The following is a 27962-nucleotide window of genomic DNA, read 5'->3' as shown; positions in this document are numbered from 1 at the left end:
GAGCAAAAAGAGTGAATGAACCTGTCAGGGGTCTAGAACACAAGTCCTGTGAGTAGCAGCTGAGGGAACTGGGATTGTTTAAAGGAAAGGAGGCTCAGGGGAAACCTTATCACTCTCTACAGCTACCTGAAAGGAGGTTGTAGTGAGGTGGGTGTTCATCTGTTCTCCCAAGAAACAAGCAATGGGACGAGAAGAAATGCTCTGAAATTGCACCAGGGAGAGTTCCAAATGTTGTTGGAACTGTGTTACTCTAGGTTTTGTAAAGCTATATGAACTAGAACTGATCACAAAGCTAATACCTAGCAACTTCTACTGTCTGCTTGGATTCTTCAGTCTGATAGTACTTATTCTGTAGTTACAATGATTGTTGTAGCAAACTTTTCATATTCAATGAGTGAAAGGGATGTTTTGGGCATGTGGCATGTAATGAATGTTTCCTATAGCAAGTGTGGAGGTAAATGGGATTGAATACAATTTTCTACAGTTAGCTTAAAAAATTGGGAGGAAGGAGGAACCAAACAACAAGAAGCAACAAAACACACATTAAAAACAAAACACAAAAAACCACCAAACTAAAAAAACTGCCAGCCCTTTTTCTAGGCAAGACCCTTCTGTTCTTGTAGCAGTGAGTAATTTATGCTGGTTATACTTAAAAACAAAGCCTGACTTCAGAATCTCCCTATTGTATGACAGAGTAAATGTATATATTTTTAGTCATTCAAATTAGCCATTCTTGCAAAACAAACAGCATCCTGTGATCTTACTATTGAGCTAAAAAAAGATTCTGCAGCTGCTGTTGTTTTAGTGTAATCCCTGTACATTTGTCATAATAAAGAACAATCAACATTACACAAGATGTAGAAAGAGGAAGGAAACAAAGGAACTCTTTCTGTTTTCAATAAGAACTGCTGGAACCTCATTGAAAATTCTGTTAGCTATGTGGTAACAGACAGCTTTTGATGTCTGTGAACATATCCTGCTATTGTCCAAAGCGACTGTGGTCTCATGGCCCTATGAATTTCTGAAATTAGAACAGAAGTATAGTCCTTTAGAAAACCAAAATCCTATCCAGGATTTTTGGAGTAATATTATGATTATGATGTTACTTGAAGAAATTAAAAAGTTTTAAACGTTGTGATTTAGTTTCTTTTCTGTGCATTAAAGGTTTGACATAGAAATGTCATTTAGAACCAGTATTTCATCTTTAATGCAGCCTGGCCTTGACTGCAGGTCATGGAGACAGGCAGTGGGTCACCTAGCAGACTCACAAGGGCAATGGGGAGGAAGGAATATTGCACCACTGTTTGCTGGCATGATGCTTCGTATCTGCCTTAAACTTTTAATGTAAGCATCTTCAGTTTTCATATTTGAGTAAACATCTGTCTTGAATATTAAGGTTGAAAAATCAGGTCAGACTCTTGGTTAAATTTTAATTTCATCCTTCACGTAGTTTCTGATTATTTATAAGGGGATTGTGGTTCATGTTTCACCTTTGAGTGGTGGTAAGGCTCAATAACTGGGATGCTGCTGTATGGAACAGGAGGCTTAATGAGATTCTGTGAGCTATAAGGCAACTTGTTTGCATTCTGGGTAATGAAATAATAGAGAAATTCAGCAATGTCTTACTGCTTCTTCCTTTCTGTAAGTGGAGTCTTTGCTATTGCTTCCCAACTGACTGTAATCCAGAAGAGGAAAAAGTACAAGATGAGAGGAAAATCCATATGAACTAATCATACACATGTTCTTGGTAGGAAAAATATCATCTTATTAAACCACACTAAGCCAATTTTTGTTCCAGCTGCACACACAGGATTTTCCACTCACTTCCATGAATACTTTGTCTGTGTGTTCATAAAAAGAGTTCTTGTAGTCCATGCAGGAAGTTCAGAGTTTAAAAGTGCTTCAGAAGAGAAAAATACAAAGGAAATAGTGAGTTCAGCCCCCACTCTGCTGAGGCTTGTCAGCACATGGGTTTTTGTGGAGCTTAATGGTAAAGCTCACAATTTCAGTGAATACCAAAGTGTTTCACGAGTAAAAGCTCTCCAGCTTCTTCTGGTAAAGCTCTATATTTCAGTGAGGCTTCAACAGGAATGCTCCTCATGCTTTACTCAGAATTGGAACCTTTTCAAACTGTACAGGCTTTGGAGAAGTTGCCTTCAATACAGCTCCTGGATTTTGCTGACTACAAAAGTAGAAGTTGTAATGCTGACAACACCCAAGTGAAAATCCCAGTTAAACACTTCCAGCTTCTTGTGCTTGAAGCCAGGAAGCTGCCCTCTGCCCCACCATGTTCTTGCCATCTCTGGCTTGTACGCCTCTCTAAGACAATGAGGGATAAGAGAACTTCAGTTCCCTGTAGGAACAAAGGAATATTGCCTCTTTCTCTTGTTCACAGATCACTTAATTTATGCTTATCAAGAATTAAAGAAAGGTTGTGCCTTCTTGAAACTCACCGTCTCTGCCTTCATTTGTGTTGAAGTGAAAATGCTGTAGATAATGGAACAGAGATAAAGATTATTTTCTCTAAAATCTGCCCAGGACTATTGTGAAGTTTGAAGGATCTCCTGTAATTTCTGTAGCAGTCTTCTTTCTGTATGTGGGGTTTCTTGGTCAGTGGGTGAGGGTTGTCCAAAGACCTAGGAAAAAGATACACAGGGTCTTTTCCTTGGAGCTTGACTGGAAGACTAACAAGTAATTTCTTCCCATTGTTCCATTTTCTCCCTCCCTCCTAGTTCTGCCTGTCAAAAGCTGATAAAGAACAATATGAAAAAGAAGAGAGACCAGAATACCAGCAGGAGATTTTGAGAAGAGCTGCTAAAGATTTGCCTATCTACACGACAACAGCATCGAGAGGTAAGATATTAAGATAATTCTGTGCTCCTGAAGCTGCTAGTTTAATTCAGTGAAATTCATTTGATGTCACTGAATGAACAATCTATTAAGCACATATTGAAAGGCCATGACCTTGTTTTGTTATTTGTTTGGACTGGGTTTTTTCCCCCAAGAGAAACTGGAGTCCTTTGTCTGGGGATCTCAATATGGAGCTGCTCTTTAGAATAATTATAAGTTAAAAAAAAAATCCATTTCTAACAAGCAGATAGATGATAACATTTATCTCTAATTATAGCTATAAAAATAAACACAACAAAGAAATACAGTTAAATCAGCTAGAAATAGAGAAAATTAAACTTTTTATTCAATTTTATAATCATTAATATCCCCCTTTTAAACTTCTTTTTATGAGCGGTATCAGTTCAGCAAGAGGAGAAACATCATACTTAAGGCTAGAATTTAAGAACGAATAAATGCTATTCCATTCCCATCTGTAATTCAGTACAAAGCTAGTTATGGGCTATTTCTGTATTTGCTTTTAATATGTATAGGCATTTTGATTCCAACTTCTATATGAATGATCTGTGAAACTGCTGTCTTATGCATATGTATATTCTTTCAAAAAAAAAATCTTTTATGTGTATATAAATCTGTTTTGCTTTCTTGAAACTAGGAACCCTGTATAGTTTTCCAAAAACATACACTCCTCAGAATAACTGTTCCAAAGTTGTGACTTTCCAAAGTCTAAGGTCACCTGGGTTTTTTTAATTTAAGCCTCCCTTTCAGGGAATCCCACTCTAAGTTACTCAAGTGGTTTGGGAAGCTCTTGCCAGCCCTTAGCAGTTCTGCTTAGTTGTAGGTGTTGGCTTTCCTCCCCCTTCCAAACTGCCTGTGCTGGTGTCTTGTTTCCATTGAGAAGAGCCTGAAGGCTTGTTTAAAAATATCCTGGAAAGATGAGGAAGAGCTGATTTACTGAACAGTCTGATAGATCACTCTGTGGTGAAGAGGATAGAGAAAGCTAATGCGGAAAGTTGGCTTGCTGAAGGAACATGTTTTCACAATAAGATGTTGGATTAACCTGTCCAGAGGTGAAAGCAAGCAAGCCATAGGGGATCACTGCCAGAGAATGAAGGATGGGAAGACTGGGAAGCCAAAGAGTAAATGGAAATGTACTCAGTACAGTAGTAATAGATTGAAGTGTTTAAAATATTTTCATATATTACATTTCTTTAAAAAAAAATCAGGAATACATATATGAGAGTAGGCACATGAAGGCCTGTGAGAACAGGTGTGGTAGGGGAGGGCAGGAAGCTCTTTAAGATTCACTTCATGTTCAGGGAGAAAACCTTTGTAAAATTAAATGAGTTCTAATGATTTGACCCTTGCCACTTAAATGCAGCAATCAGATACTGTGATCGATGCCAGCTAATCAAACCTGACCGCTGCCACCACTGTTCCGCATGTGACATGTAAGTTACTGTATCTGAAATGATGGGGTTTTCTCTTTCCTGTGATCATCACTTCAGTGTGTTCGTGTCTTTGGTGTGTCAGGCCCTGCACAACGGATTTTATTACTATTGTTCGTCTTTCAGACCCTCAGTACTTAGATTTCATGAAAGAGCAAAGTTCCTCCTGTTGGTGTAATATTCTTATTGCTGCCCCATTGTCCAAAGTGGCAGAACTTTCTAGGAAACCTGCTTGAGGCTTTGTGAAGTAGTGCTTATATTAATAAATAAAGTAAAAATCAGCAATTGAAAATAAGGAAAGGCAGGTCTGAGATAACCAGCACCAGCAAATGCTTATTATAGAACTATTATATCTTGATTTTTTCAGCGTTGAAACAGATGTGTGCTATTAATAATGCTAAAAATCTTAGAGATTGACAGTGGAATTGCATGCCTTAACCATTTCAAAGACATCCCTGCTATTCCCTAGCTTGATTCTGAATCATCAGACAAGTCTGAGGGCACTGAAGACGGAAGCTATGAGTGAGACTTCAGTAGGTTGAGCTTGAGGAAATGTAGTTAACTGAAGAACCTAATACATGTCTTTTGGCTAAAATCTAATTTATTAGCAAATACAGTGAATGTGTCCATGTGTCTGAAATGTCTAGTGTCTGTGCTTACAATAGAACTGAATTGAAATGGCATGTGACTGTTCAGATTGCCCACTGTGCTGCTCTTTTCCTCAATTAGCTTTAAACAAGCAAGGAGAAAAGAAAAAAAGGTAGCAAAAATAGCCCTAAGGTAGACTTAGTTGAAGCGAATGCCAGGCTAACATACTTTACCCAAACGATGCTGAAGAGTCCTTACAGATTTGTTTTGTCTCAATGCACACATAAAACTAGGGTGGCTTAATGAATTATTATGAGGTGTTGCTCAGCAATGCTTCCCCTGTTAATTTAAGAGACTCTGTTCATAACTCCACTGAATCGCACTCGGTCTTTGGGTGTGGAAGGACTTCTGCTATAGTACAGAGAATTGGCATGATTGAGAAGGATTTGAAAAAGATACAGTGCGGCAGAGTACTTTAAAGAACAAACAAGCAAACAAAAGAAAAAGAAAACAGAAAACCCAACTCCACTCCCCTCAACCCCCAGCCTGCAGAAGCTAGAAGTATATGCCTTGGAAAGAAAATGTATTTTGTACTTTAACTTGCTGGAAATTCTCTTTCAGATGTGTACTAAAAATGGACCACCACTGTCCATGGTAAGTTAAAAAAATAAAAATCAGTAATAATAATTAATTAGATCCTGCATGAATTAGATGCTGCTTCAAAAATGCAACTTTGAAGTAAAACTTGATTTTTCACATAACTTCTTGAGGCTTTAATATGTGAAAATAAATCTTGCTCCTGATGTGTTGAAACATATTGTTGCAGGCCCAGTAGCGCAAATCATGCGATTTCTCTTCAGAGAGAGAAACCCTAGTGTTAGTGAGACCTGAGAGAAATGGCATTTCTTCCTTTTGTTTACTTTGGTTCTGTTACCAGGAGAGGAGATTCCCACTACACTGTGAAAATAAGTTCTCAATTGTGGATGATACGTAAGACCCACTCAGACAGTTACTCTTCTGCAGTTTGCGTTCATTGGTAGTCAGTAAAAGTATTATCTGCTGTCACTGTAAGAATACTTTATTAGCAGTTGACTTCTAGGCGGTTTTGTAACCACTGAAATTGGAGCGGCTCATGTCATCTTCCATGATGGCTATAGTTAGTTCATAGTGTGTGAGATGCTTCCTATACAGACTGTATGTATCATATGCTTTGCCAGCTCATGTCCTGTCCTGTAGAACTTCTTGGGGGACAAAATTTATGTGAAGGGCCCACATCATTTGGCCTGAGAAAAAACTTCATTCAAAATGGTGGCTTAAAATGCTTCTGTAGCACTAGTGCCAGACTGTTTTGGACATACGACTGACATCAGCTGCATTATGCTCTGCAAAAGCTAAATGTATTGGGGTTTTGGGGTTGTTTTTTTTTTGTTTGTTTTGTTTTGGGGTTTGTTTTTTTTAATATCATAGTAACTTCTTTCTCTTTCCCCTCCTTCTAGGGTGAATAATTGTGTGGGATTTTCTAACTACAAATTCTTCCTCCTGTTTTTAATGTATTCCTTACTGTACTGTCTGTTTGTTGCTGCTACAGTCTTGCAGTACTTCATAAAGTTTTGGACAGTAAGTTCTAAGGCTTTTTTTTTTGTTCTTCACTTGTTTAATTCTGCATGTGTTATTGGAGGCTGTATCAGCATGTTGTCACTCACCATTTACTCTGTTCCATAGTTCATTACCATTATCAGCATCAATCAAAGTGACTGAAACAGGAGAACCTTCTGAATATTAATGAATTAAATGTATTACACTGCCCAGGATGAGTAATAGGGGGAAGAAGCTCTGATGAGGACACTGTGCAATTTCTCTGCTCCATCAAAATCGAGTGGCACAGCTCAGGTTTTTTTGAGACTATTGGATATAGATACGTAGATATAGAAAGAACTGGCTACATTAAATACAATATATAGAATCATGTTTGTGTCTCTTTATACACACACATGTGTATAAAAAATAGTGAGAAATGTAAAATATAAATAAAAGTTTTGTATCTTCCTAGACTTGTCTATGGATAATCTGCTACCAGATAAGGCAGATTAATTTCTTGGGAACGGACCAAGCTGTGTTTTGGAGTCCCTGTAATAGGCATGTCTGAACTTCATACTAGTAGTTTTTATCAATCTAATATGGGTAGAATGCTGAGATACATATACAGTGTGAATGATATACATCTCCCTTGCAACTATAGTCAGTTGTCAGATGATTGATACCATACACACATCTTAGCAGATTTAATAACATCCATGTGAAGAGCAACCATTCTTGTATGTCTGTGTTGTATTCCCCCTATCAGTTTTGTTCCAGTCCCATTCCAGGCTAAACAGTGTCTTCTGGTAGTGGTCTCTTTCATCTCCAGAAGTTTGTGATGTGCCTTTCTGTCTCTAGGCAGAAGAGCAGGTGCTGGAATTCCTTTAATCAGTTTCCATTAGTTAGCAAAGGAAAAATCATTGTAAGTGAAAGGCTCTCTATCACATCTTTATGAGTAAATAACAGCAGTTAGATGTTGTTCCTGTCAGTAACTGGGAAAAGCAGTCATTATCCATAGCTGTAGGAAGAATACTGGAGCAAAAAGATGTTGCCATGTTCAGGGTAAGAGAAGCTTGATCACTCAGAATAGCTGTATTTTGAGACAGTTTGCATTAGACAGGTAGGATAAATGGTGCAAAAAGTATGTTTGTGTATGTTCATCTAAGCCTGTGGGTCTTACCTGCCAAAGTGCTATGTTTCTTTAAGTCTCTCAGTTCTGTGTAGCAGCCTGTCACTAGAGAGCAAGGAACGGTTTGGTAATTGAGCTGTCAGTATTGTGTGAGATGACAGCCATGAATGTATTTATCAGCCCTAGCTGTGGCTTGACAGGTATTTCAGATGAAATGGTCTGATTCTGCTGTTCAGTCTTTCGTGACTGTAAATAGATAAATTTTTAATTTGTGAATGTGCCACTCCCAGATCTGCCTGGCTGCTTTCCAGCACATGGGGTGCGATGCCTGATGAATCTGGAGATGTGCTCTTACATATTTACCAGTCAGAGCTTGAGGGGAAAAAAAAAAAGGGAGTTTACTTGTTCATCTCACTTCATAAGTATTAGTGCAATAGAAGTCTGCAGGACATCTGATCACAATGAACATTTAATGGCATTTGTAGCCAGGCTCTTCCAAAGCCCATCAGACAGAATACTGAAGTAGACCCTTCAGCAGAGGGTGTAAGCTTAAGAGGGATTTTTTTCTCTCTCTCTTTGGTAATGATTTAGTTACTAAAAATGCATTCCTGCAAGAATGGATTACTTCTGAAATGTGACCATAAACAATGTAGTGATGTGCTTGCACTTGTTGCATTTGCTTTGGGGTATTTCCCAGACAGAACTTGGTGTTGCCATGGTCTTACCATTACAGTAGATCTCTGAATCACCGTACTCATATTAAATCACTTATTCCCCAAAGCTAATATTCCTCTGATTGTTAAAATAGCCTGATTGAAGTAGACTTCCAGAAAGAGGTGGCAGTGCCATAATCATGTAGGCTTGCAGAATTTACTATGTCTGTAATATGTAAGTTTTTAGGCAATTTCTTTTGACTGCAGAATAGAGTCCTTCTCTCTACATCTGTATCCAGACTGGAGTGGAGTACTGCTGACGTGTGCTGTCTGTAGACTGCTTGGGTATATTGCAAATGCTCAGCTTTGTCTGCTACAGCATCAGACAGATTACTGTTTTGACATTTTCTGTTGAGGCTCTCTAGATGTTTTGTCCCCTCAAAGCTTGACAGAAATGTTACAGTATTGCTTCAAATGGCAGTGTTTCTTTTTTTTTTTTTTTTTGCTTCCTCACTGATATTATTCAAATCATCACATTTACTACTGTATATACCAGTGTTGGGATGGAAGATGAACTGCTTTTTTGGGGGAGCGTATCCTTGGGCACTCCAGACTTTGTAATAGCGAGGTTGTGAAGGTGCACATGCTAACAACACATTTTAGCAATCCAGTCATTTGCGCTATGGATAATACTTGTATAGAGACACAGCACATATGCAGATAATTGCAAACCTTGTGAGATATGCACACTTACCCAACTCTTCTGTTGAAGAGTCTTGTTGTTTCCCATTTAGACACACAAGACATCTACATTCATGCTCTCTACAGAAGCGCTGAAGAAAGATCTTGATACTGTTCATACAGTGATGGAACAACTACACTGGCTGTAAATGTTTACTACAGGCTTACACACTGATGTGGATGTTAAAATCTGTTTTATAGATTAAGGGAATATGAACTACTCCTTTTTTCACACTAATAACTGCTTTTCCTATACACATAACGTTTTTATTTCTACCTAGGAAGTTGTTAAAGATGAACAGATAAAACCTGGTTCAACCAAACGTATTTGAAATAAGCACCGGTGCTGGCTGAATGCCCAGTCCTTGATGCCTTGTTTACATAATGCATGCTGGGAACTTCCCAGTGTATATTTCTTCTATTCTCATTCTTGCTGCACTCCCTCCCCCTTGAAAACCCTATATTTTCCAGCTGTTGTCAGTGTCTTTCACTGTCCTCCAAATTATTTTGACAGTCCTGAGTAGAGCTAATTTGGGGATGTGATATGTGTTCTGAGTAGATGGTACATGCTTCTGCAAAACTTCAGTTGTATTAACAAAACAAAAAAAAAAGGAGATTCCAGATCCTTAGTTGGAGCTCATTCCTCTTGCATGTACCCATAAAGACAAATACCAGATCTTTTGACGTTTTTTGAGATCTAAGTTAGATCTAGCTACTAAAAAATGAGCAGTCAAGCTTTGACAGCACGTTTTTTATTGTGGAATTTGTTTGAGGTTTTTTGTTACCTGATACATGCTCAAATGACTATTCTTTTGAAGGAGTTTGTAAGGGGACTCTTTATAACAGCGACTGGCTTCAGTTTATTATGTGTGCTAAGTAGCCTACATTTTGTTGTGCAAATTGCTTCCTTTTCTAAGCTCCAGAACTCTCACCTGCAAGACTCTGCTTCTGTACTGCGGAGCATAATGTTTTTAAGTAACAAATGTTTGTGAAGTTTCACTCTCTTTTAACGTGCTATGGCTGCTAGAACTCAACTGTGACTAAGCCTGTTATATACACTCAAAGCCTGAATGCTTCTCTCCAGGAAGGAATTGGCCTTTTTGTGGAAGATGCTGCAGTTCTGCAGCTGTCATTCAAGAATTTACAATCAGTGGTTGAAGCTGGGTAGTCAGATGTAAATGCTCCCTGGAGATCATGCAGATTAATAATGGGTAATCAAAAAAAAAAACCCTCTCAGGTTATAAAGCCACTGTTTTAGGAAGATGCAACTGGAAGTAAACCTGTATTTTCTGGCCCACAGAAAACACAAAGGCTAACTAGATTTTCAAAATGAAGAATTGGCCTGAGAATTCTTTATTGAGAACCGTTTTGTTTAAATATGCAGTTCCAAAAGAGTCACAGAAATAGAACTTACAAAAATGAATTAGGAAACCGAGGAATAATGCAGTGTGCTCTGAGGTAGGAGGAGTTATCATAGCTTTAACATGAAGCTTAGGAATAAGTGGCAATTTGAATATGTGTTTTGATAGCTTTGATTTCAATGGATCACGAAATGCAACACATCCCTACAGCAGGGGGAAGAGGGTCTGTTGCACAAACTGTCAAAGCAAAACTTTATCAATAAAAAGGCAGTAAACAAGGAAACTGAATTTAGCTGGCAGCTCAAAGAGCTGGACTGTGTTATCATTTGCTTACTGTAGCATGATCTGATGTTAGCCAGCATTTTATAAATGCTGTGTGTATCTGCCTGACTCCAGGGTAAATCCCTGGGCTCTTCCCTAGGCTTTCTGTGCAGATTAGTGTAACTTAAAAGCCATACGTCTTGACTGCAATAGAGTCATTAAGCTCTAGCATCTTAGCTGAGATGACTAATACCACTCTTCAGGTATAAAGCTTGGAATTTAAAAGCTAATTTAAACTAAGCTTTCCTGTTTCTTTATTTTCTTACGTACTGCTTCAATTTCAGATGTTACACTGAAGATACATCCCACAAAGATATTTCAGTACTTGGAAAGAGAAAAACTGTACTGATGTACTGATAGGTTCTTTGTGCAAAGAATGGCAATTTTTTTTTAATGGTTTTGACTGAAACTACATATAATGGTAATAGATATGCTCTGAAGTTAGAAAGATTTTGTAATTTATAAACAATTCTTTATACCTCTGGAGTATTCTGAGCTTTTCAGACCTTTCTGAACGGTTTTGTCATACAGAATATTCACATAAGCATTACTTGTGATTCAAACAATGCACCTGGTATAGTCAGGCTGTTCAAGATGAGGAACCACTTGGAAGTGATCCAGAATAGCAGTACTTCTATATTTCAGTAGCAGATTTTATGCTTTGGAAGTTAGTAGTGTGCTCTTATGTACTTTCTCCTCCATTCTCTAGGAGAAGAGGGGCTCAGACTGCTGTTGGGTGTTAGAAATTGGCACATCTGAGAGCACCAACCATTTTGTTCTTAACAAAGCCTGTGCTGTTTTCAAACACTTTGTCTTAACGTAATACTAGTGTTTAATAATTGTCTTTGTTTGCGCAAAGCTTTGCCACAGGAAAGCTGCAGAGAATTGTCCAAAGGTAAAATTCAATATTGCTGTAATTATTTAAATACTGTTCCTGCTGTAATTTTTCTAATGCAGTCTTCCATGGTAGTTATTTACACCATCACAGAAGGAAGGAGCCTTGTAATGTGTTTCCTGTGAATACAGGCAGTGTACAGGGATAAAGATAATGCCCGTGGGCACTTGATCTTAATTGAAATGTGTTTTAGTCTAAAAGAAAAAAAATCAGCATTAGATAAGTGGGCATACTGAATGAGCTAATGGAAAAAGTAATGGCAATAATGCTAACTAAACAGCTGAATAAAAGTAGCCTTTCTGCTTTCATAGTGCTGTTAAAGGTTCTGTGATTTTGAGGATATAGAAGCAGAACAGTATTGTTACAAATCCCACTGGCCTCTTGAAAGTGCAAGCCTAAAAATACCTAGGCTAGGGGGTGGAATTGACTATCCAATATGGGTGGGAGGTTGTATTTTTTTTTATCTGGTGGTTGTACTAAAATTGTTTTTCACATGTATCTCCTGGTGATTCACTTCTGCCTAGTCAGACATGGCAGATTGGTTTTGGTAGGCACATGCTGGTTATTGCCAAAATCTCAGAGATCATAAAATATTGAAGATCTGTCCCATGTCTTGTCTCTAGTTGTTCAGTCTTGGAAAGACATTATGACAGCCCTTCCCGTTTTACATTTCCTTGCAGCAGTTCAGAAGCAGTTCCTTTGCTGGGAAAGGGTTTGGACATTCTTGTTGTATTTTCTTCCCTTCAAATAAAGTGATTTTGGACATGTTTTCTCTGTGTCTCTTTGGCTGTGGGTGCACAGTTAACATTTTTTTACTAGAGGAATTCTATTTTTTTTCCCCTTTCTCCTTACTATGCATTTAAAAATTAAGACATGAACATAGGCACTCGTGCTGCTAAACTCAGGTTGAGGGGTACCCATCAGCTTTTGAGGCTGTTGTATACCAGCCTAGCATGACATGAAATGAAAGCTGGGCTTGTGCTTTCTTAACTTTGTGAAAAGTGAAGTGAAAGACCTATACCAGAATGGGTGTGGCAGAAAAATGTTTAATGACAGTGCTGCATTAGTTGCTAAGAAGTGTTAATGTATTGACCTCTTTTTCTCTTTCTTCCCAGAATGAATTGCCAGTTACCCATGCAAAATTCCACGTCCTTTTCCTTTTCTTTGTGGCAGCCATGTTCTTCATCAGCATACTGTCACTCTTCAGCTACCACTGCTGGCTAGTTGGCAAAAACAGATCAACCATAGGTCAGTTAATCTGAATGTGGAACTGTTCGTTGTCCAGAAAACCAATAAGTCAGTGGGGATGTGAGGCATACAGGATACGCCATCACATATAAACTGTCAAGTATTGTGCAATAAAAAGCATATTTAGTGAAAGTAATTTAAAGGGAAATGAAGCATGTATAAGGGTCCTCTGCCGGAGCCAAGCATTCGGATTCACGGTGGATGTTAATTTCTTCTGTTTGTACTTTTGAGATCTCTGAGGCACTGTGCATTTTTGTGTGTGTGTGTGGTTTTTTTTTTTTATGGTGTTAACTGTATTACCTAATTGTTACTTGTCAGTATCCCTCTTGTTTTAATCTTTGAGTAGCTGGGTGGCCCCACCCAGGGTAAAGGCTCTACTGTATATTAGCATGCTACATTTTAAACTAGATCCAAAAGAGTATTCTAATCCTGTGAGAGAAAATGGACCCTATTAGGAAGTGGCTTGTAAAAGCAGTGTTATAAAAATGGAAACACTGATGCACACTTCCTAAATAATGAAAGACTCACATATTTTCTATGCCTACATCTTTTAAATGGCATTGACCAGCATAAGCAAGTTACGTGCATGAGTTGAAATATCTGAAGCTCTTGCTAAATCAATGTTTTAAGTGTTTCTTTTGGGGGGTGGAGGGGATAGGGACTGGTGGGTATTTCCACAACTGAGTTAAATCAAAATCTTACACCTTTCAATGGAAGTTAAATTTCTAATCTTAAAAAATAAGTGGATTGGTTAAAAGCTGAAATAATTTTCAGCTTGATCGAATTTTCTGATGGAGGAAGTGTTTTGATTGCTTGACAGGAAGGCTGTTTGAGTCCTTTTTCTTTTAACATATCTACATTTAGGGAATATTCAGTCTCCTTTTTAGCTTTGAACAAAATTTTAGCATGTTCCTTGCCTAAGTCACTTGTCACAGTTGCTAACCCAGTACTTTTATTTACTGTCTGGATCATGGCTGTAGAAAGAAGAGCTGTTGGTATGGAGAGAGCAATGAGTCCTCTCAGTACTTCCCAGGGGTGTAACTGGACTGACTAGAAAACTGGTGGTGGCTTACTACAGCACGTGATGTGTCTGTGTTTCTAATGTAATAGCTATCATCTTTCCCTGATACCATGGGATGCTCTTAATTCAACTTCAGGCCTTAGCAGAAGTGGCAAAATACTGTCCTGTATGGGTTCAGGTCCAGTGGTGCTTATGGTAAATTGCTTTTGGAAGAGGAAGCCTTCCGGTCAAAGAGGGTTTCACAGGCCAAAGAGAGTACTAGCCATTGATGGATAAGGGGTGTGGTATCTTTGGCACTTTGGCGTGCTGATGGTACTTAGCTCTGTCTCAGACCTTGGGTTAAAGTAAAGAGAGAAAGATGACTGTTCTGCTTATGTGACTTTCTTACCTTTCTATTTTTGTCAGTAACCCTGTGATTGTTTTTGTAATGCTTTCTGATTACTCGAGATTACTTTCCCCCATCCCCCATAATATACATAGAATCATAGAATAGTTAGGGTTGGACAGGACCTTAAGATCATCAAGTTCCAACCCCCCTGCCATGGCCAGGGACACCTCACACTAAACTGTATCACCCAAGGCCTCATCCAACCTGGTCATCAAGAGTGTCTCAGCCTGCCCAATACTGTTTTCACAATTGATGAGTTTGAGTCTGTTTATCTTCCCTGACTCCTTACCACTTTAGAGATACTGCATGTTTTTCTTTAACAGAAACATTCCGTGCACCTACATTTCGAAATGGCCCTGATAAAAATGGCTTTTCTCTTGGATGCAGCAAAAACCTGAGGGAAGTTTTTGGAGATGAAAAGAAGTATTGGCTAATCCCTATCTTTACCAGGTACTCAGTCTGAATGGGAATGAATTGGGAATAAATCGATTCCATGACTTTCACGTTGCTTCCCCTTTCCCTAATAAAAGTAAGGGACAGCTGTAATGCCAACTTGTAAATCTTGCACAATGAATATTGGTGTAGGGAAAACGTGCAGGAGGAAACTAAGCAAATTGTGTGGGGTTTTCATTCAATGACAAGTATCTCCTAGATACAGAAATTTGGAAAGGTTTGAGAAGTGTATTTCAAAATTTATAAACCTTTTGGCTATAGTATTAGTGTCTAATTGTAGAGCAGAAATTGGCAACTCAGTAGAGATCCAGATGCTTGAACTTCAACTGCTTGATGTTGTTCAGCTGGAAAAACATCAGTTTAAAAACACCCCCTCTTTCCCCTAAGAACATTTAACAGCTTTCCTTTTGCTCTAGCTGACAGTTTCAGTATCAGAGCTGCCTGAAAAAGTGCATGTAAATAAGCAGCAGTGAAAAAAAAGAAAAAAAAAAATGTTATAAAACTGGTTTAAAACTTTAGCTGAGCAGGTGTTAGGGAGTTGCAAACAAGCCTCAGAAGCTTGAAACAAGGCTGACCTGCTGCCCACTCCCACCACTCCTGAAAGTCAGCAGAACTAAGTAGGAGCAGTGTTTCAACATTGCTTTTTGGGACTGTATATCAGTTTAAAAGGTTGGAGAACCTATTTGTGAAGCTGAGGTCTGGTTGCAAGCAGCAGTGGTAATAAAAAGACCTTAAGTTGACTCAGCTATATTGTAGACAGATCAGGCTGTTTTGCCACCATGTTTATCTTGATTAAACTTGCTTTAAAGGAAGGCTTAGCTAACCTCAGAATGATGGGTGGAGGGAAAAGCATGGCCACCAAAATATTATTTATGCTACAGCTTTTGGGGTTGTAAATACTACATGACTATGTAAGTCTGACTACATGTGCATGGTGGTTTATGGGAAGACAGGGACTACAGTCTACAGAAACAGTGTTATTGAAATACATAGGCTGATGCTGTGCTCAGCAGTCCATACTGCATGGTAGAGTGGGAATCATTTGAGCTCCAAGATTTAATTAACTGATCATCCGGCTTAGTGGTTAGAACTGCCTTGCTCAAGTCCAGAGTTCACTGCTGCACTCAAGTAATTGATTCAAGCCTGCAGTGTTTGATTATTGCATGGGTACTTGTTCAGTTCATTAAAGTCAACTACAAACAGTAATTTGAATCTTTATTTCTGGTTTAGTTTGGGCGATGGGTGTAATTTCCCAACTCGTTTGGTGATTATGGATCCAGAGCAACTTGCTGTCTCAAGCCAAAATGAACCTGCCAAAAGGTAACTGTTGTATTTAAGATACTGATTTTGTGCTGCTCCATGCTTAGAGAAGAATTTGTTTCAAACTTATTTTTTAATGTTTCATACTTGTCATCTTCAGAATGAGTTTGTAAGTCTTCAGAGAAGGACAGACTGGATCAAGACTAAAAAGTGGTATTGCTTGATGCAGAAAGTGTTTTCTTGATTTTGACCTATAATAGAGGAAACAGTAATACAGAAAAATACAGTCAAAAAAGGGAGGCTGAAAAATGGTCGGGGGGGGGGAATGTTTACGATATTTTTTTAACGAGAGGCTAGGTGTTATTTGTATTTCACCTCCTCTAACATGCTTACACAAAGGATGTTGAGACACGGTTTTCAAGAGGGGTTGATCCTTGTGGCTATTTGCTGGCTTTTAACACTGGAGGGGTTTTAGCTCATTACTTGGGGGTGTTCACATTTGCCATTTTAGAAGCCTTCTGTGTAAGTTTTGTGAGTTAGTAGCTGATGTTGTGAGCAGCAGTCACCTGATTTATCAAGCATTAAGAGGTTCAAAGGCAATACTGTGAAGAATTTGCTTCCAGTGCAACATAACCTGTGGAATTTACACAAGAGCAGGACCTTTGTGCAAACAGCTGTGTCCTTTCGCATTAGGAAGATGTTCAGCATAAGGCACTAGCATTTGCTGGTGGGATAAAATGTCATTAGGTTGTTCTTTGAGATAGTACCGGTTAGGTTTTTTTTCAGCTGTGTGGCAGTAGCATTGTTGTTCTCGTGCTGTTTCTTGTCTATCAATCTGTGGTTTTCTCCATTAGAACTGTGAGTAGCCTATGTCAGGTAAGGGTTTTGACTGATGACCAGAGAAAGCACACAGAATTAGGATTGGGAGCAGGGGGCCATTTTTAGTTGTCAGTGTAGGGTTTTGTTTGCCTTGCTCTGAGTAACTAGAAATGTCTGAAATAAGCAGCTCCTGCCATTATAGAATTCCTGTTGACTTTGCTTACTTCTCAGCTCTGGACCAAATCAGTCCTTTCCTACTCGACCACTCAGTGAATCACAAAATCGATTGCTAACCAGTGACAGTCAGTGGGTGGAAAGTGGCCCTGAAGAGGAAAATGTTAAATCAGGTAGCCTGTGCTGTAACACTTCTGGTTCTATGGTTTTGCTTGTGGTGGGTCTTTCAATTTTTTTTAGGCCTAAAAAGTCCCTAGGAATTGGTTGAAATCAAGTAGAAGAAAATATGTTCCATAGAATCACATCATCGTGTTTAGAAGTTAAGGGTAACATGTGTCCCATGGTCTGCCCCAAAATGAATCATTACGTTAAGGTAATGGATAGGCAATTTCTGCTTTTGCACTTTGTGTTCTAATACTGGATCTTTTCTGTTGGATTAGGGGGAGGAAAATACTTTTCTAAAACAGGCACAACATGATAAATGTGCTTTCTGGTCTGAAGTCTTTGCTATTTGTTGTGCAAATCTGCAAAAACACATAATTGAGATTCTCTCACATTTTAGGTGCAAAAAAGCATATTATAGTTTCATTGGAAAGCTGATCTCAGTTTATTACTAACCAACCATCTCAGTGAGAAACAGGTAAGACCAACATAATTGCTTGCCATTTCTGTATGTGTATGAGTAAACTAAAATAGATGTCTTGAAGTCAAAAGTTACTAGTCATTGAGCGCAGAGGAGTCCTCTGAGTTGGATGAGTAATAGGAAGGTCTAAATAAAACTCAGAATGGCTGTTCAGAAGACAAGAATGGGAGTAATGCTGTAGTGCAGGAAACATGGCCTGGCTAGATCTGAGATGAGTCGTACTAGTCCTGTAATTTAGATTGAAGTGGATAGTGCTGGATTTGTTACCTGACCAGGGAGAAGAATCTGATCTGGCAAATAGCCAATTTCAAGATGAAGCTGTGTCTTGGGGAATACTGTTCTAAAGGAACAGCTGCTGAACTGTCTGGTTTTAATCATGTATTGGTGGGTATGCTCTGCTCTTACACTTTTAAGAAGCTGTGTGCACACAAGGAAGGTGGGTCAATAGGTAAATAAATAATGTGTCTGCGTAGGGACTGCTTTGTCATACTTGGAATTGACAGTGATCTTTTATGTAAGAGCTCTGTGGGCACTTGGCATTTAGGAAATACAGTGAGTGCTGCTGCATGTATGAAAACTTCCATGGTGTATTTCCAGTGACTAAATATTGGGTTCATACTGTGGTAAGCTTATAAGCTCCCTTTAAATTTTCCTTTCTGGAGGAGAAACATTTTACTTGGATAACTAGCAGCTGTCGATGCTGAGGGCTGAGTCGTTCACACACACCCCTGCCTTCCGTCCTTTCCAGATGAGAGACAGAACTTGCAAAGAACTGCCATTGTCTTTGGACAGAATACTCAGTATTTGAGCTTTGTGAACTCAGTAATGTTATGATCACGCTTTTTCTTTAATAAGCCTTCTGACTTAGAATCACTGTTTTGGGAACAGTTTTGGTTTGTTTTCAAGAAAAAAAATCTGTCTTAAAAGGTCTTTGTGGGGGATGGTGTGATGCTTGGTCAGCCCGCTCAGTGTGAACTCATACAAAGTCAAAATTAGATTAGTGGGTGGTACTTCTGAAAAAACCTACTCAACCATGAGAACCCACCAATAATGAGTTTTCCCTTCACAACTTTTCTTAACGCGATATAAATGTGCAGATGCATGTCCCAAGCAAGGGGCTCTACTCAGCCTCTAGCTATATAAAAATTAATCTGATCTTAAACAGGTTACTAAGGCTTCATACTCTCCATAGAAAGGGATAGATATCTTCTGAAAGCTGTTCATCCCCAGCAGCCTTTGGTAGAGAATTAGAGGAAAGTCTTAAGCTTTTTTTCCACTGACCTAGAGAGGGAGTGTGACTGGCTTAAGCTAAACAATTAACTGGTAATAGTTTGGGATTAATTTCCTTCCCATCCTCCCTCTCTTCCTAAACTCAGACCAAGTTTGATAAGGGAAGACTGAGTACTTTTCCTGTCACTCTTGCCCAAAATGCTATAGTTTTAAAAGTTGTATAAATAAATGTGGATAATTTCACCCAAAGCAAAAGCATTTTGGTGTTATCTCACACAACAGTTAACTCAGTAGCACAGTGATCCAGATGTTTTGAATTTAGTTGAATTTGATTGCAGTTTCTGAAGGCCAAAATGGTTAATTCCTGTCCCCTTGCAATTGTAAGCAATTGTGCAATAGCAGTGAGATCCAACATCTGTTCCATGCATGTATACCTCTGGAACAGAGCAATAGTTGTATTTTTCAATTTTTAACACACAGCAGAAGCAGTCAGAGTCATGGCTGAAGAATAAAATTCCCAGATTATTCTAGAAAAAGGAATGTGATTGGCAGAGGAAGGCCAGTCCCCCAGCCTCACTGAAGCAAATGGTGTTTGTGTCCCCGTATCTGTCAGTTTGATTCAAATGAATGCACAATTCTTGTCAATCAGGGATCCAAGAGACTTCAGCCACAGGTCACTGGTGATGGATTGAGGTTCTTAGTGCAGATAATCTTCTAAACTATAAGCGGTTTAAAACAAGACTAAAACAAAGCAAAAAATTCCACACCTCCCAGAAAGCAATTTCAAGCTGACATTACCTTCACTGCTGTCCTGCATGAGCAGTCTGTAAATCAAGTTACCTGCCTGCATTTTTTGTAACCCACTGATCTGTTTTTCAAAACTAATGATACAATTTAATTAATTACCTTTTTTGTTTCACTAGGTTTCTGCAACGCATCTTGTGCTTGAATATTACTTAATTTTGTTTGGAAGAAGTTGATCCATAAAATACGGAACACAAACATTTTGGGAAGAGACAAGAAATTGAAGTTTCTGCACAGTACAATGGGTTCTTGTAAGCACTATTGCAGAGCAGGGAAGTTAAGACATATGCCTTAAGATTCTTAATGTGCATTTATGCAACACTGAATTATATACTGCTACCAAAGGGCCAAATCTGAAGTGCCCTGCTTGGATGCACATGGTCCAGAGTGGGAACTATGCATTTCTGATATGTTGCAGTGGTGGGGGTTGATTGCAGAGACTTCTACCCCCCCCCAGCAAACTTCTTACCTTAGGCACTGCAGAAGTCACGTCCATAGCAGGTCTCCAGGGGACAAAAATAAAGAAAAAAGAAAGGAGAGAAGAAGAAAAAAGGAAAAAAAAAAGGGAAAAGAAAGAAAAAAGCAACATAGAGCATGGACGGTGAGTCTGAAGTGGGACTGTTTGTAGTTCAAACACCAGAGGATGGGGAAGGGACTGGATGAAGTCTTTCTTCTCCCGTCTTCTGTTAACCAGTCTACCCAATGATTATAGCTCTGCAGGTCTTTCAGGACTGAGGATTCCTTCTGCTGGCTATGCTTTGGAGCAAGGCAGTGCCAACAATGTAAAAGCCTTTTACTTGGGTGTTGTTTTCTTGCTATAGGATTGATACCTGTCCTCATTTTAACTTGATTTATTTAACCATATCAGGAACAGAGCTTAAAGAAGCAAACTTGGGTTTTTGTTGAAAAAAACATGATTATTTTCCAGCACTTGTCTATCAGCATACAAAGAAAAGCCAGTCCAAAAACGAATTAAGAGTCCTTACATTTTCTGATAATGTTTGCAGCATTCTGTATAAGGCAGTAACAAAATGGTAAAGTACCCCTGAGGAAAACTTTATTGCAGTTGTGCGTTGTTACAAAATGGAACTGGAAAAGTACTGCTTTTTCTGGGGGACTCTTGACGATTTATAAATACTGAGTTATTCATTTGTTTTATCTTTTTTAATAAAGGCACAAGTTTTTATTGGTTCTAAAATACCATATAAACAAACATCAGGTACTTACGAGAAAATTAGTGCTGGCTCGTACATCTGTATTAACACACTGAAAACCTGTATCCTTTAGTCTGCCACTTTCAAGTCCAGTTTGTGTTGCTGAAATTGCTAAAGATTGAGTGCTTCATGCAGTGATGTACCTGTTCCCAAAAGGCAAAATGTTTCCTGTCTGCAGAATAAAGTCCATCCTAAGCTCAAGACAAACAGCAAACAACAGGGATGGTTTTCCCCTTGCTCCTCTATAGAAGACTGCTATCTCCTCTTCGGGTGGTGTTGGAATTTTGCACCTGGAAAAAATGACAAGTACTACTTCCCTGAGCGTAACTTTTCTGATGTTCAGCTGATGCTGATAATAAACAGATGTGAGCCCTTTTGATACAAACTGAAGATAGTAGCCCAATAATATGTTTATGATGGAGATAATAAGGTATCAAGTACTGTAAGGTTTAAAATAAGTTGGTTTTTTTTCCTTTGGAAATAATAAACTTTTCTTGGGTATTAATCTTCTAGAACAAGAACACTTTGAGAACTGATTAACATGATTTGGTCACTGTTGGATGTTCTTGAGATAGAAGTAATGGTCCAAACTTGCATGTTTTATAAAAGTTGCAGAATGTTTCTTCAAACTTTGTACAAGGAGTTTTGCATTTGCTAACTTTAAAACTTACAAAAAACATTTGCTACACATTAATCTGGAAGGTTTGGCTTTTTCTTCTCAAGTGTCAAGTGAGAATTGCTCATCTGAACATAAGCTTGCAGCAGTAATGCACTAGCAAAATTTCTTGAAGGAGATGACAGAGATAGAAGGCTGCATGTTTAAGTGGCTTGTTTCAAATACCAAAATTTGCAGCCCCAAACGCTGGTGGAGGTTTAATGGAGGACCCAGGGCATCATATGGCTTTTACTACATTGATGTGTTACAGCTGAGTAATACATACATACTGTCACTGTTTAACCCCATACAGCAACTGGGTACCACACAGCCATGTGTTTGCTTCCCTTGTCCCTGGTGGGATCGGGAGAATCAGACAAAGGTAAAACCCCTGGATTAAGACCAGTTTAAGAACAATTTAATAACTAAAATAAAGCATAATAATAATTGTAATGAAAAGGAGGGAAGAGAGAAATAAAGCCCAAGAGCCACAAGTGCTGCACAATATAATTGCTCACCACCTGCTGACCGAGTTGGGGAGGGCAAGTAGCTCTGGCAGTTCAGCTCAAGCAAACTTTGGTACTGCTGCTTGCAGTGGCTGGGGACTGTTGGGGGTACTCCAGGAAATGGGCCCTTTGCCCCATCCACTGAAAGCTTGCAGTGAATGGAGCAAGAAGACCAGGAGGAAGATGGATCCTAAGAAACCAACTGTTCAGGGTGCTGGGTCATGTTGTACATGCTGGGTTTGTGCTTTAACATATTGTGTATGAGCATTCTTGAAAATACCTAGATTGCCCCTAAAAGTAACAGCCCTTAAGCTTTTAGATCCATCAAATTGCTACTGCAAGCCATAAATAGTAGTTATTGCAGGATAGTTGACATTGGCTGCAATTAGAAACTATGCTTTAGTAATTCTTACTGATTTTTTCTTTAAAAAAAATCCCCATACACACACGAGTCATACATGCAGAATGTGACTGAACTCCCAGTGGGAAAAAAAAAAAAAAGCCTGAGGCAGGGCAAGATTTCAGTGTGAAATCTTTCAGCAGGTCAAAGGAGGTGATCCTGCCCCTTTATTCTGCTCTCGTGAGACCTCACTTGGAGTATTGTGTGCAGTTCTGGTGTCCTCAACATAAAAAGGACATGGATCTGTTGGAGGAAGTCCAGAGGAGGGCCACGAGAATGATCAGGGGACTGGAGCACCTCTCGTATGAAGATCGGCTGAGAAAGTTGGTGCTGTTCAGCCTGGAGAAGAGAAGGCTGCGTGGAGACCTTATAGCAGCCTTCCAGTATCTGAAGGGGGCATATAGGGATGCTGGGGATGGACTCTTTATTAGGGACTGTAGTGATAGGACAAGGCGTAATGGGTTAAAACTTAAACAGGGGAAGCTTAGATTGGATATAAGGAGGAAATTCTTTCCTGTTAGGGTGGTGAGGCACTGGAATAGGTTGTCCAGGGAGGTTGTGAATGCTTCATCCCTGGCGGTGTTCAAGGCCAGGCTGGATGAAGCCTTGGGTAATATGGTTTAAAGCGAGGTGTCCCTGCCCATGGCAGGGGAGTTGGAACTTGATGATCTTAAGGTCCTTTCCAACCCTAACTATTCTATGATTTGATGATTCTATTCTATGATTCTCCTCTGGGTTTCTGAAATGTCTTGTGATGATAAACCTGTACCTGTGAAGATGAGGCAGAAGATCCATTAATAATACTTAAAACCGTTTTTTTCTCTAGGATTATCTATTTAGAGTGCACACCAGACACCATTGCTGCTTCTACCAAAGGCGCTTAACAGGGACAGGGCAGGAAGAAGTGTTGTTTTCTGTCATAACAGGCTTCTTGCAGCATCACCCGAGCCTGCAGTGTCACCCACTGGTTATATACGTCACAAGCCTTTGATTAAAAACTTCCACTTTAAATATTCAGAGAGTTATTTTAGAGAGTTTGGGAACTCCTATTTTTAGTGATTTGAGATTACAGTAACTTTGTTAAAGCTGTCTCTTGAATGTGGAATTTGCAGGCTCCAAACTGCTTTTGGTACACTGTTCTTAGAAACCAGCCCTGTTCTCCAGGGTGCTACACTTCAGGTACTGTTCCTTCCCTCATTTGACCTCTTGTGGCTCTTCTGTTACTGCAACTAATCTTCCGGTGTTTGGAGGTTTTGGTTACATTCAATACTATTCAGAATGCACTCAAAGAAGTTCTTGATTTATCTGAAGTATGGTCCGCTTCTAGCTCACCAGAGCCCCAAGAAGAGTTAAAAACCAGCATTTACAGCAGCATTAGTGTCTGGCAAAACTACCAAGTCACAGATTCTGACACTGATTAACCACACCCACCTGGATCTGAAGCACTGACTGACCATATTTGATAGAAAAATTAAACTTTGAGCTTCATTAAGTTCTCTGAGGCCACTGTCTGAAACTGTATACAGCTGGGGGATCCAAGTATGCATTTCCAGAGGCTCCGAGCAGCGGCTACTTTCACTCGGTGCAGATAGTCAAGTCTTTCACAGTACTGACCAAATAGCTAGGTGTGTACCATTATGAGGCTCTTCTAGCCCTAAATGGCACCAAAGAGGGCAGCTGCATATGAAGTGATTTTGCACTGAACATGCTTAGTACAGTAATTTACATCAATTTATTTTGTATATATAGACAGCTTTTTATATGCATTTTTCTGAATTCCACTCATGAAATGTAACGAAGCTGCAAGCTGTAGTTATTTTTAATGCAGATTCAAACCAGTGTTTGGCTGTTTGTTTTCTGCAGCAATTACTTGAATCTTGTTTCCATGAGGTAGTGAAGTCTGACAGTGTTTACAGGGTTGTTTTATTTGGTTTTGTGTTGGGGAATGAAGTGCTGGAATCACCTTTGTTGGCACCAAAGCATTAACAGCAACATGCAGATTCCCTTCCCTTTAAGTTGCTTAGCTGACAACCTGCTTAGCAAGTTCCTTTCTGATCAATTTACAGTCATCAAACTACCATGGAAGGAGGCAGCATCCCTGCTGTGACACCTGCCCCCTCTTTAACCTGGACAGGTGAAATGTCACTGGGTTCTCTCTGCAGTTGTTTGGATTTGCCAACAAGGGTCTAACATTTGCACTACTCACAATGTCCCAATTGTTCTACTTCCATGTGCTTGGTTTTAACTGTGCTGCCTAAACTTGTCATGAGCCGTACTGAAATCTGAGGTGAAGTGTAAAAGATCTATGTAATAACAGCACATTTTATTTTTTTATATGTTACAGATAGGACTAGTCCTATGCACAGAGAAAACATGTTGCCATTTATAGTTTATTACTTGAAGTAACTTTTTAAAAGGGGCTTTTATAAATTAAATACAAAATCACACTGCTTTGCCTGGAAGTTCCTTTATTTTTTAATTTTATTATGCAATTTCCCCATATATATACTCTTCCCATAAATGTCATCTTAAGCCATTTATAGCCACTAAAAGTGCATTCAGGATTTTGTACATCAGTGTTCAGACCTGTTCATACTTTTCCAAAGTATAGTTTGTGTTGAAATAAAGAGTTGTATTATTTTAGGCCTCTTTTCCAATGTGATAAAATGTGAATGGACTTGACACTTGAATACACCAGTGAATGCAACATCAATTTAATAAAAGTATGTAAAAGAATCTGAAAATGGCTTAGCTGTAGCACACTTGTGTTGGATCAGTGAGAAAACCTGCCTGGTGGGAAGCATTTTGTAACCATGCCGGGTTTTACACTCCAGCTGTAACAAACCTAAGATTACACACTCCTCACTCCTTCAGGTCACTTGGCCTTGAGAGGGGAACTAAGAAACCTCTGGCTTGTGGCTTACTGTGTCCTTCAGGACACTAAACATGACTTGGAAATCAGACTGCCACTCAAACAAGAATCAACTATATTCCTTTTAGATCATAAATTATCTCTTAAGAGAGCAGTTAACACCCAAGTTGACACTGACATGACAATGACACTGGCATTTAAATTCAACAATTCTTTCCAGAAAATTTAAAACTAGATGTTTTACAGTATTCCAGAAGTTCCAGCCTTATACACCTCTCTCTAATTCTAGTTCATCTTGGTCCTTGCATGCCTGATGAAGCCAGCACTACATCGTCAGTAGCCTCAGGCATGTACTGATGTATACAGAAGTACCCCTTCAGAAAGGGAAGCAACCAGTAAGAGCCGCCTGGTCAGCACCAGCAGATAATCCCTTTCAACAGAGCAGGTACTTTCTCCAAGCCTTCAAAAGGAAATTAATGAAGCTATAAATCTAGTTCACTGCACCTGGTAACTCACGCTGGTTTATACAAAGCCCCTGAAGAACAGAAGGCAGGCAGATGACAGAGTGCCATGGGAAGAGCTCTTTTCTGAAGAGACAATAAGAAAACATACACTGTTCCACAGGCCTTGATTTAATGAGATTCTGTACACCACAGCAGAGGCTCATTTGCCATCCACCTGTATTACACTGAATTACAAAACTACCATAATAGGTACAGCATCAGATGCCACGACAGCACGTAATACATGCCAAACACAAATATGCTGTATTATTCAAGTTGTCCACTTTCTTGTCACATTTAGGTGGTTTAAGTCATCGCTGATGTATCTGTGCTCAGGCAACTTGGCTCTCGCCCGGCTTTTGAAAGCCTCCCATCTTGCATGTCTCTCTTCTGTGTTATGTTTGTACTCCTGTTCCTGCGTCAGGTAAGGTCGACTCAGCCAGTATTCATTCTCTGCTTCAATTTCCAACCTTTGAATCATTGCTTGCTTCATTGCAAGGGTAACCACTCTTGGTCGCCTGTACTTCCCAATCCATTGGTTTCCAGGAATTCTCTTTCGGAATAAGACCGTTGTTAAAAACATTACGCCTGAAAACAGAAACAAAACATAAAATACTCATTATCTTAGGGACAAACGTTAAAAATTTAACCAGAAAAATTTAAAACCCTGCACACACTCCACTGCCTTTAAACTGACTGTTGTGAAGTGCAGAACCTGATACTCACAACCATGTAGGCAGTACAATGGTGGAAATGCATACTGGAAACTTAAGACCAGAAAAGGGAAACGGAAATCTTTTATTTAGCTAAAGAGTTCACTCAGTTATCCTTACATTGACATCACAGAGATTAAAGCTTGTCCTCTATAAATTATTTATGAAAAAACCCAGATACTATTAAACAAATGATTCACTTCATTCCTTCTTCTTCAAATAGCTGTGCTGCCAAAAAAGGGAGCATTTCCAAGTCTATCTTCTAGATCCAGATCTGGCCTTCCCTCAGGGTTTTGAGCTAAGGTCCCTCCATAAACTTATTAGTAAACAATTACCCAGTCCTGTATTTTAACTATGGGAACTCTGGTTTGTAGAGAAAAAGTAGTACTACCAAGTTGTACTCTCTATTAGACCAACTAGCATGTAGAAAGCACAAATACACAGATGTAACAAAGAGGTAAGACTAAGCCACATTTAGATTTGACATACTGTCCTGGCTTCAGCAGTAGCAGTCATTTCTTCTTCTTAGTAGCTGGTGCAGTGCTGTGTTTTTGACTTTCAGCCTGGGAACAGAACTGATAATACCGATGGTTTTAGTTGCTGCTCAAATGTTTAGTCTGACCAAGGACTTTCTGAGTCTCATGTTCTGCCAGAGAGGAGGGGAAGCCAGGAGGAAGAAGAAACAGGGCACCTGACCCAAACTGACCAAAGAGGTATTCCATACCACAGCACGTCATGACCAAGATGTAAACTGGGAGTTACCCAGAAGGGCTAGTGCACTGCTCCGTCGGGCTGCATACTGACAAGGGGTATTGTATCCCCTTCCCTTATTATTTCCTTTATCATTATTATTATTGGCGGTAGCAGTAGTGATTTGTGTTATACCTTAGTTACTGGACTGCTCTTATCTCAACCCGTGGGAGTTACATTCTTTCGATTCTCCTCCCCGTCCCTCCGGGAACGGGGTGGGGGGAAGAAAGGGGGAAAAGTGAGCAAGAGGGCTGCGTGACTGACTTACAGCCTGGGTTTAACCTACGACACACGCACACTCTTCATTAACCTGTTTATTAGTCCTAACGATGCCCAACTCCTGGGTCCCTTATCACACAATATCTTTATCAACTAGTAAGTTTGCTAAGCACTTTAACACGGCACAAAACAGCACTACTGCCAGAAACAGCCACCCCGCCATACCCCAGTCCCATGATGCAACCACGCTCATGTTCTGCTCTCTGCCCGGGTTTAGCAGCGGAGCTACGGAACTTTACGGGGACTTTGCTGCCGCAGGCCCTAATCCCCCTTTCGGCAACGCAGGGCGGAGTGTCCAGTCCCCACAGCAGCGCCGGCTGCTCGCCCTCAGGCCTGCGCCCGCTAAAGCTCTACACGGATCCAGGCCGAAGCACGACAGGACACAGCACGGCTGCCCGCCAGGGCCCGCGCGGGCCGCTGGGAACCTACCAGATCCATGCGGGGCTCGACGCGCACGGCGCCCTGC

The 27962-nt window shown here is 39.7% G+C and overlaps 2 protein-coding genes across 6 annotated transcripts in view; one reads left to right on the top strand and one right to left on the bottom strand.

The window, feature by feature from the left end:
• The window catches only part of ZDHHC20 (zinc finger DHHC-type palmitoyltransferase 20), a 45425-nt gene extending 24102 nt beyond the window's left edge, over positions 1 to 21323 (top strand). For 2 of the 5 annotated variants that reach the window (XM_061374590.1, XM_061374589.1), the window contains exons 4-13: positions 2733 to 2853; positions 4232 to 4301; positions 5508 to 5540; positions 6383 to 6503; positions 12680 to 12812; positions 14545 to 14671; positions 15905 to 15994; positions 16985 to 17100; positions 17490 to 17567; positions 19724 to 21323. In XM_061374590.1, the coding sequence (XP_061230574.1) occupies positions 2733 to 2853; positions 4232 to 4301; positions 5508 to 5540; positions 6383 to 6503; positions 12680 to 12812; positions 14545 to 14671; positions 15905 to 15994; positions 16985 to 17100; positions 17490 to 17527 (849 nt within the window). In that variant the 3' untranslated portion in view covers positions 17528 to 17567; positions 19724 to 21323. The remainder of the gene's footprint in view (positions 1 to 2732; positions 2854 to 4231; positions 4302 to 5507; positions 5541 to 6382; positions 6504 to 12679; positions 12813 to 14544; positions 14672 to 15904; positions 15995 to 16984; positions 17101 to 17489; positions 17568 to 19723) is intronic. The other 3 variants (XM_061374592.1, XM_061374591.1, XM_061374593.1) reach the window with 3 other exon arrangements.
• A 4539-nt stretch (positions 21324 to 25862) lies between these two features.
• MRPL57 (mitochondrial ribosomal protein L57) lies at positions 25863 to 26604 on the bottom strand. Its single transcript, XM_061374596.1, has one exon. The coding sequence runs from the start codon at positions 26335 to 26337 to the stop codon at positions 26026 to 26028; it is 312 nt and encodes a 103-aa protein (XP_061230580.1). The 5' UTR covers positions 26338 to 26604; the 3' UTR covers positions 25863 to 26025.
• Positions 26605 to 27962: the final 1358 nt, after the last annotated feature.

The sequence above is a fragment of the Neopsephotus bourkii genome, unplaced genomic scaffold, assembly GCF_033783945.1.
Source record: "Neopsephotus bourkii isolate Nb327-2 ecotype Australia unplaced genomic scaffold, CSIRO-AGI_Nbou_v1 NB_1638, whole genome shotgun sequence".
Lineage (NCBI taxonomy): Eukaryota > Metazoa > Chordata > Aves > Psittaciformes > Psittacidae > Neopsephotus > Neopsephotus bourkii.
Note: the sequence above shows the minus strand (reverse complement) of the source record. Positions and strands in the feature narration are given on the sequence as shown.

Excerpts from the sequence above, each read along its gene's own strand:
- MRPL57 (XM_061374596.1), bottom strand. The coding sequence starts at position 26,337 with ATGTTTTTAACAACGGTCTTATTCCGAAAGAGAATTCCTGGAAACCAA.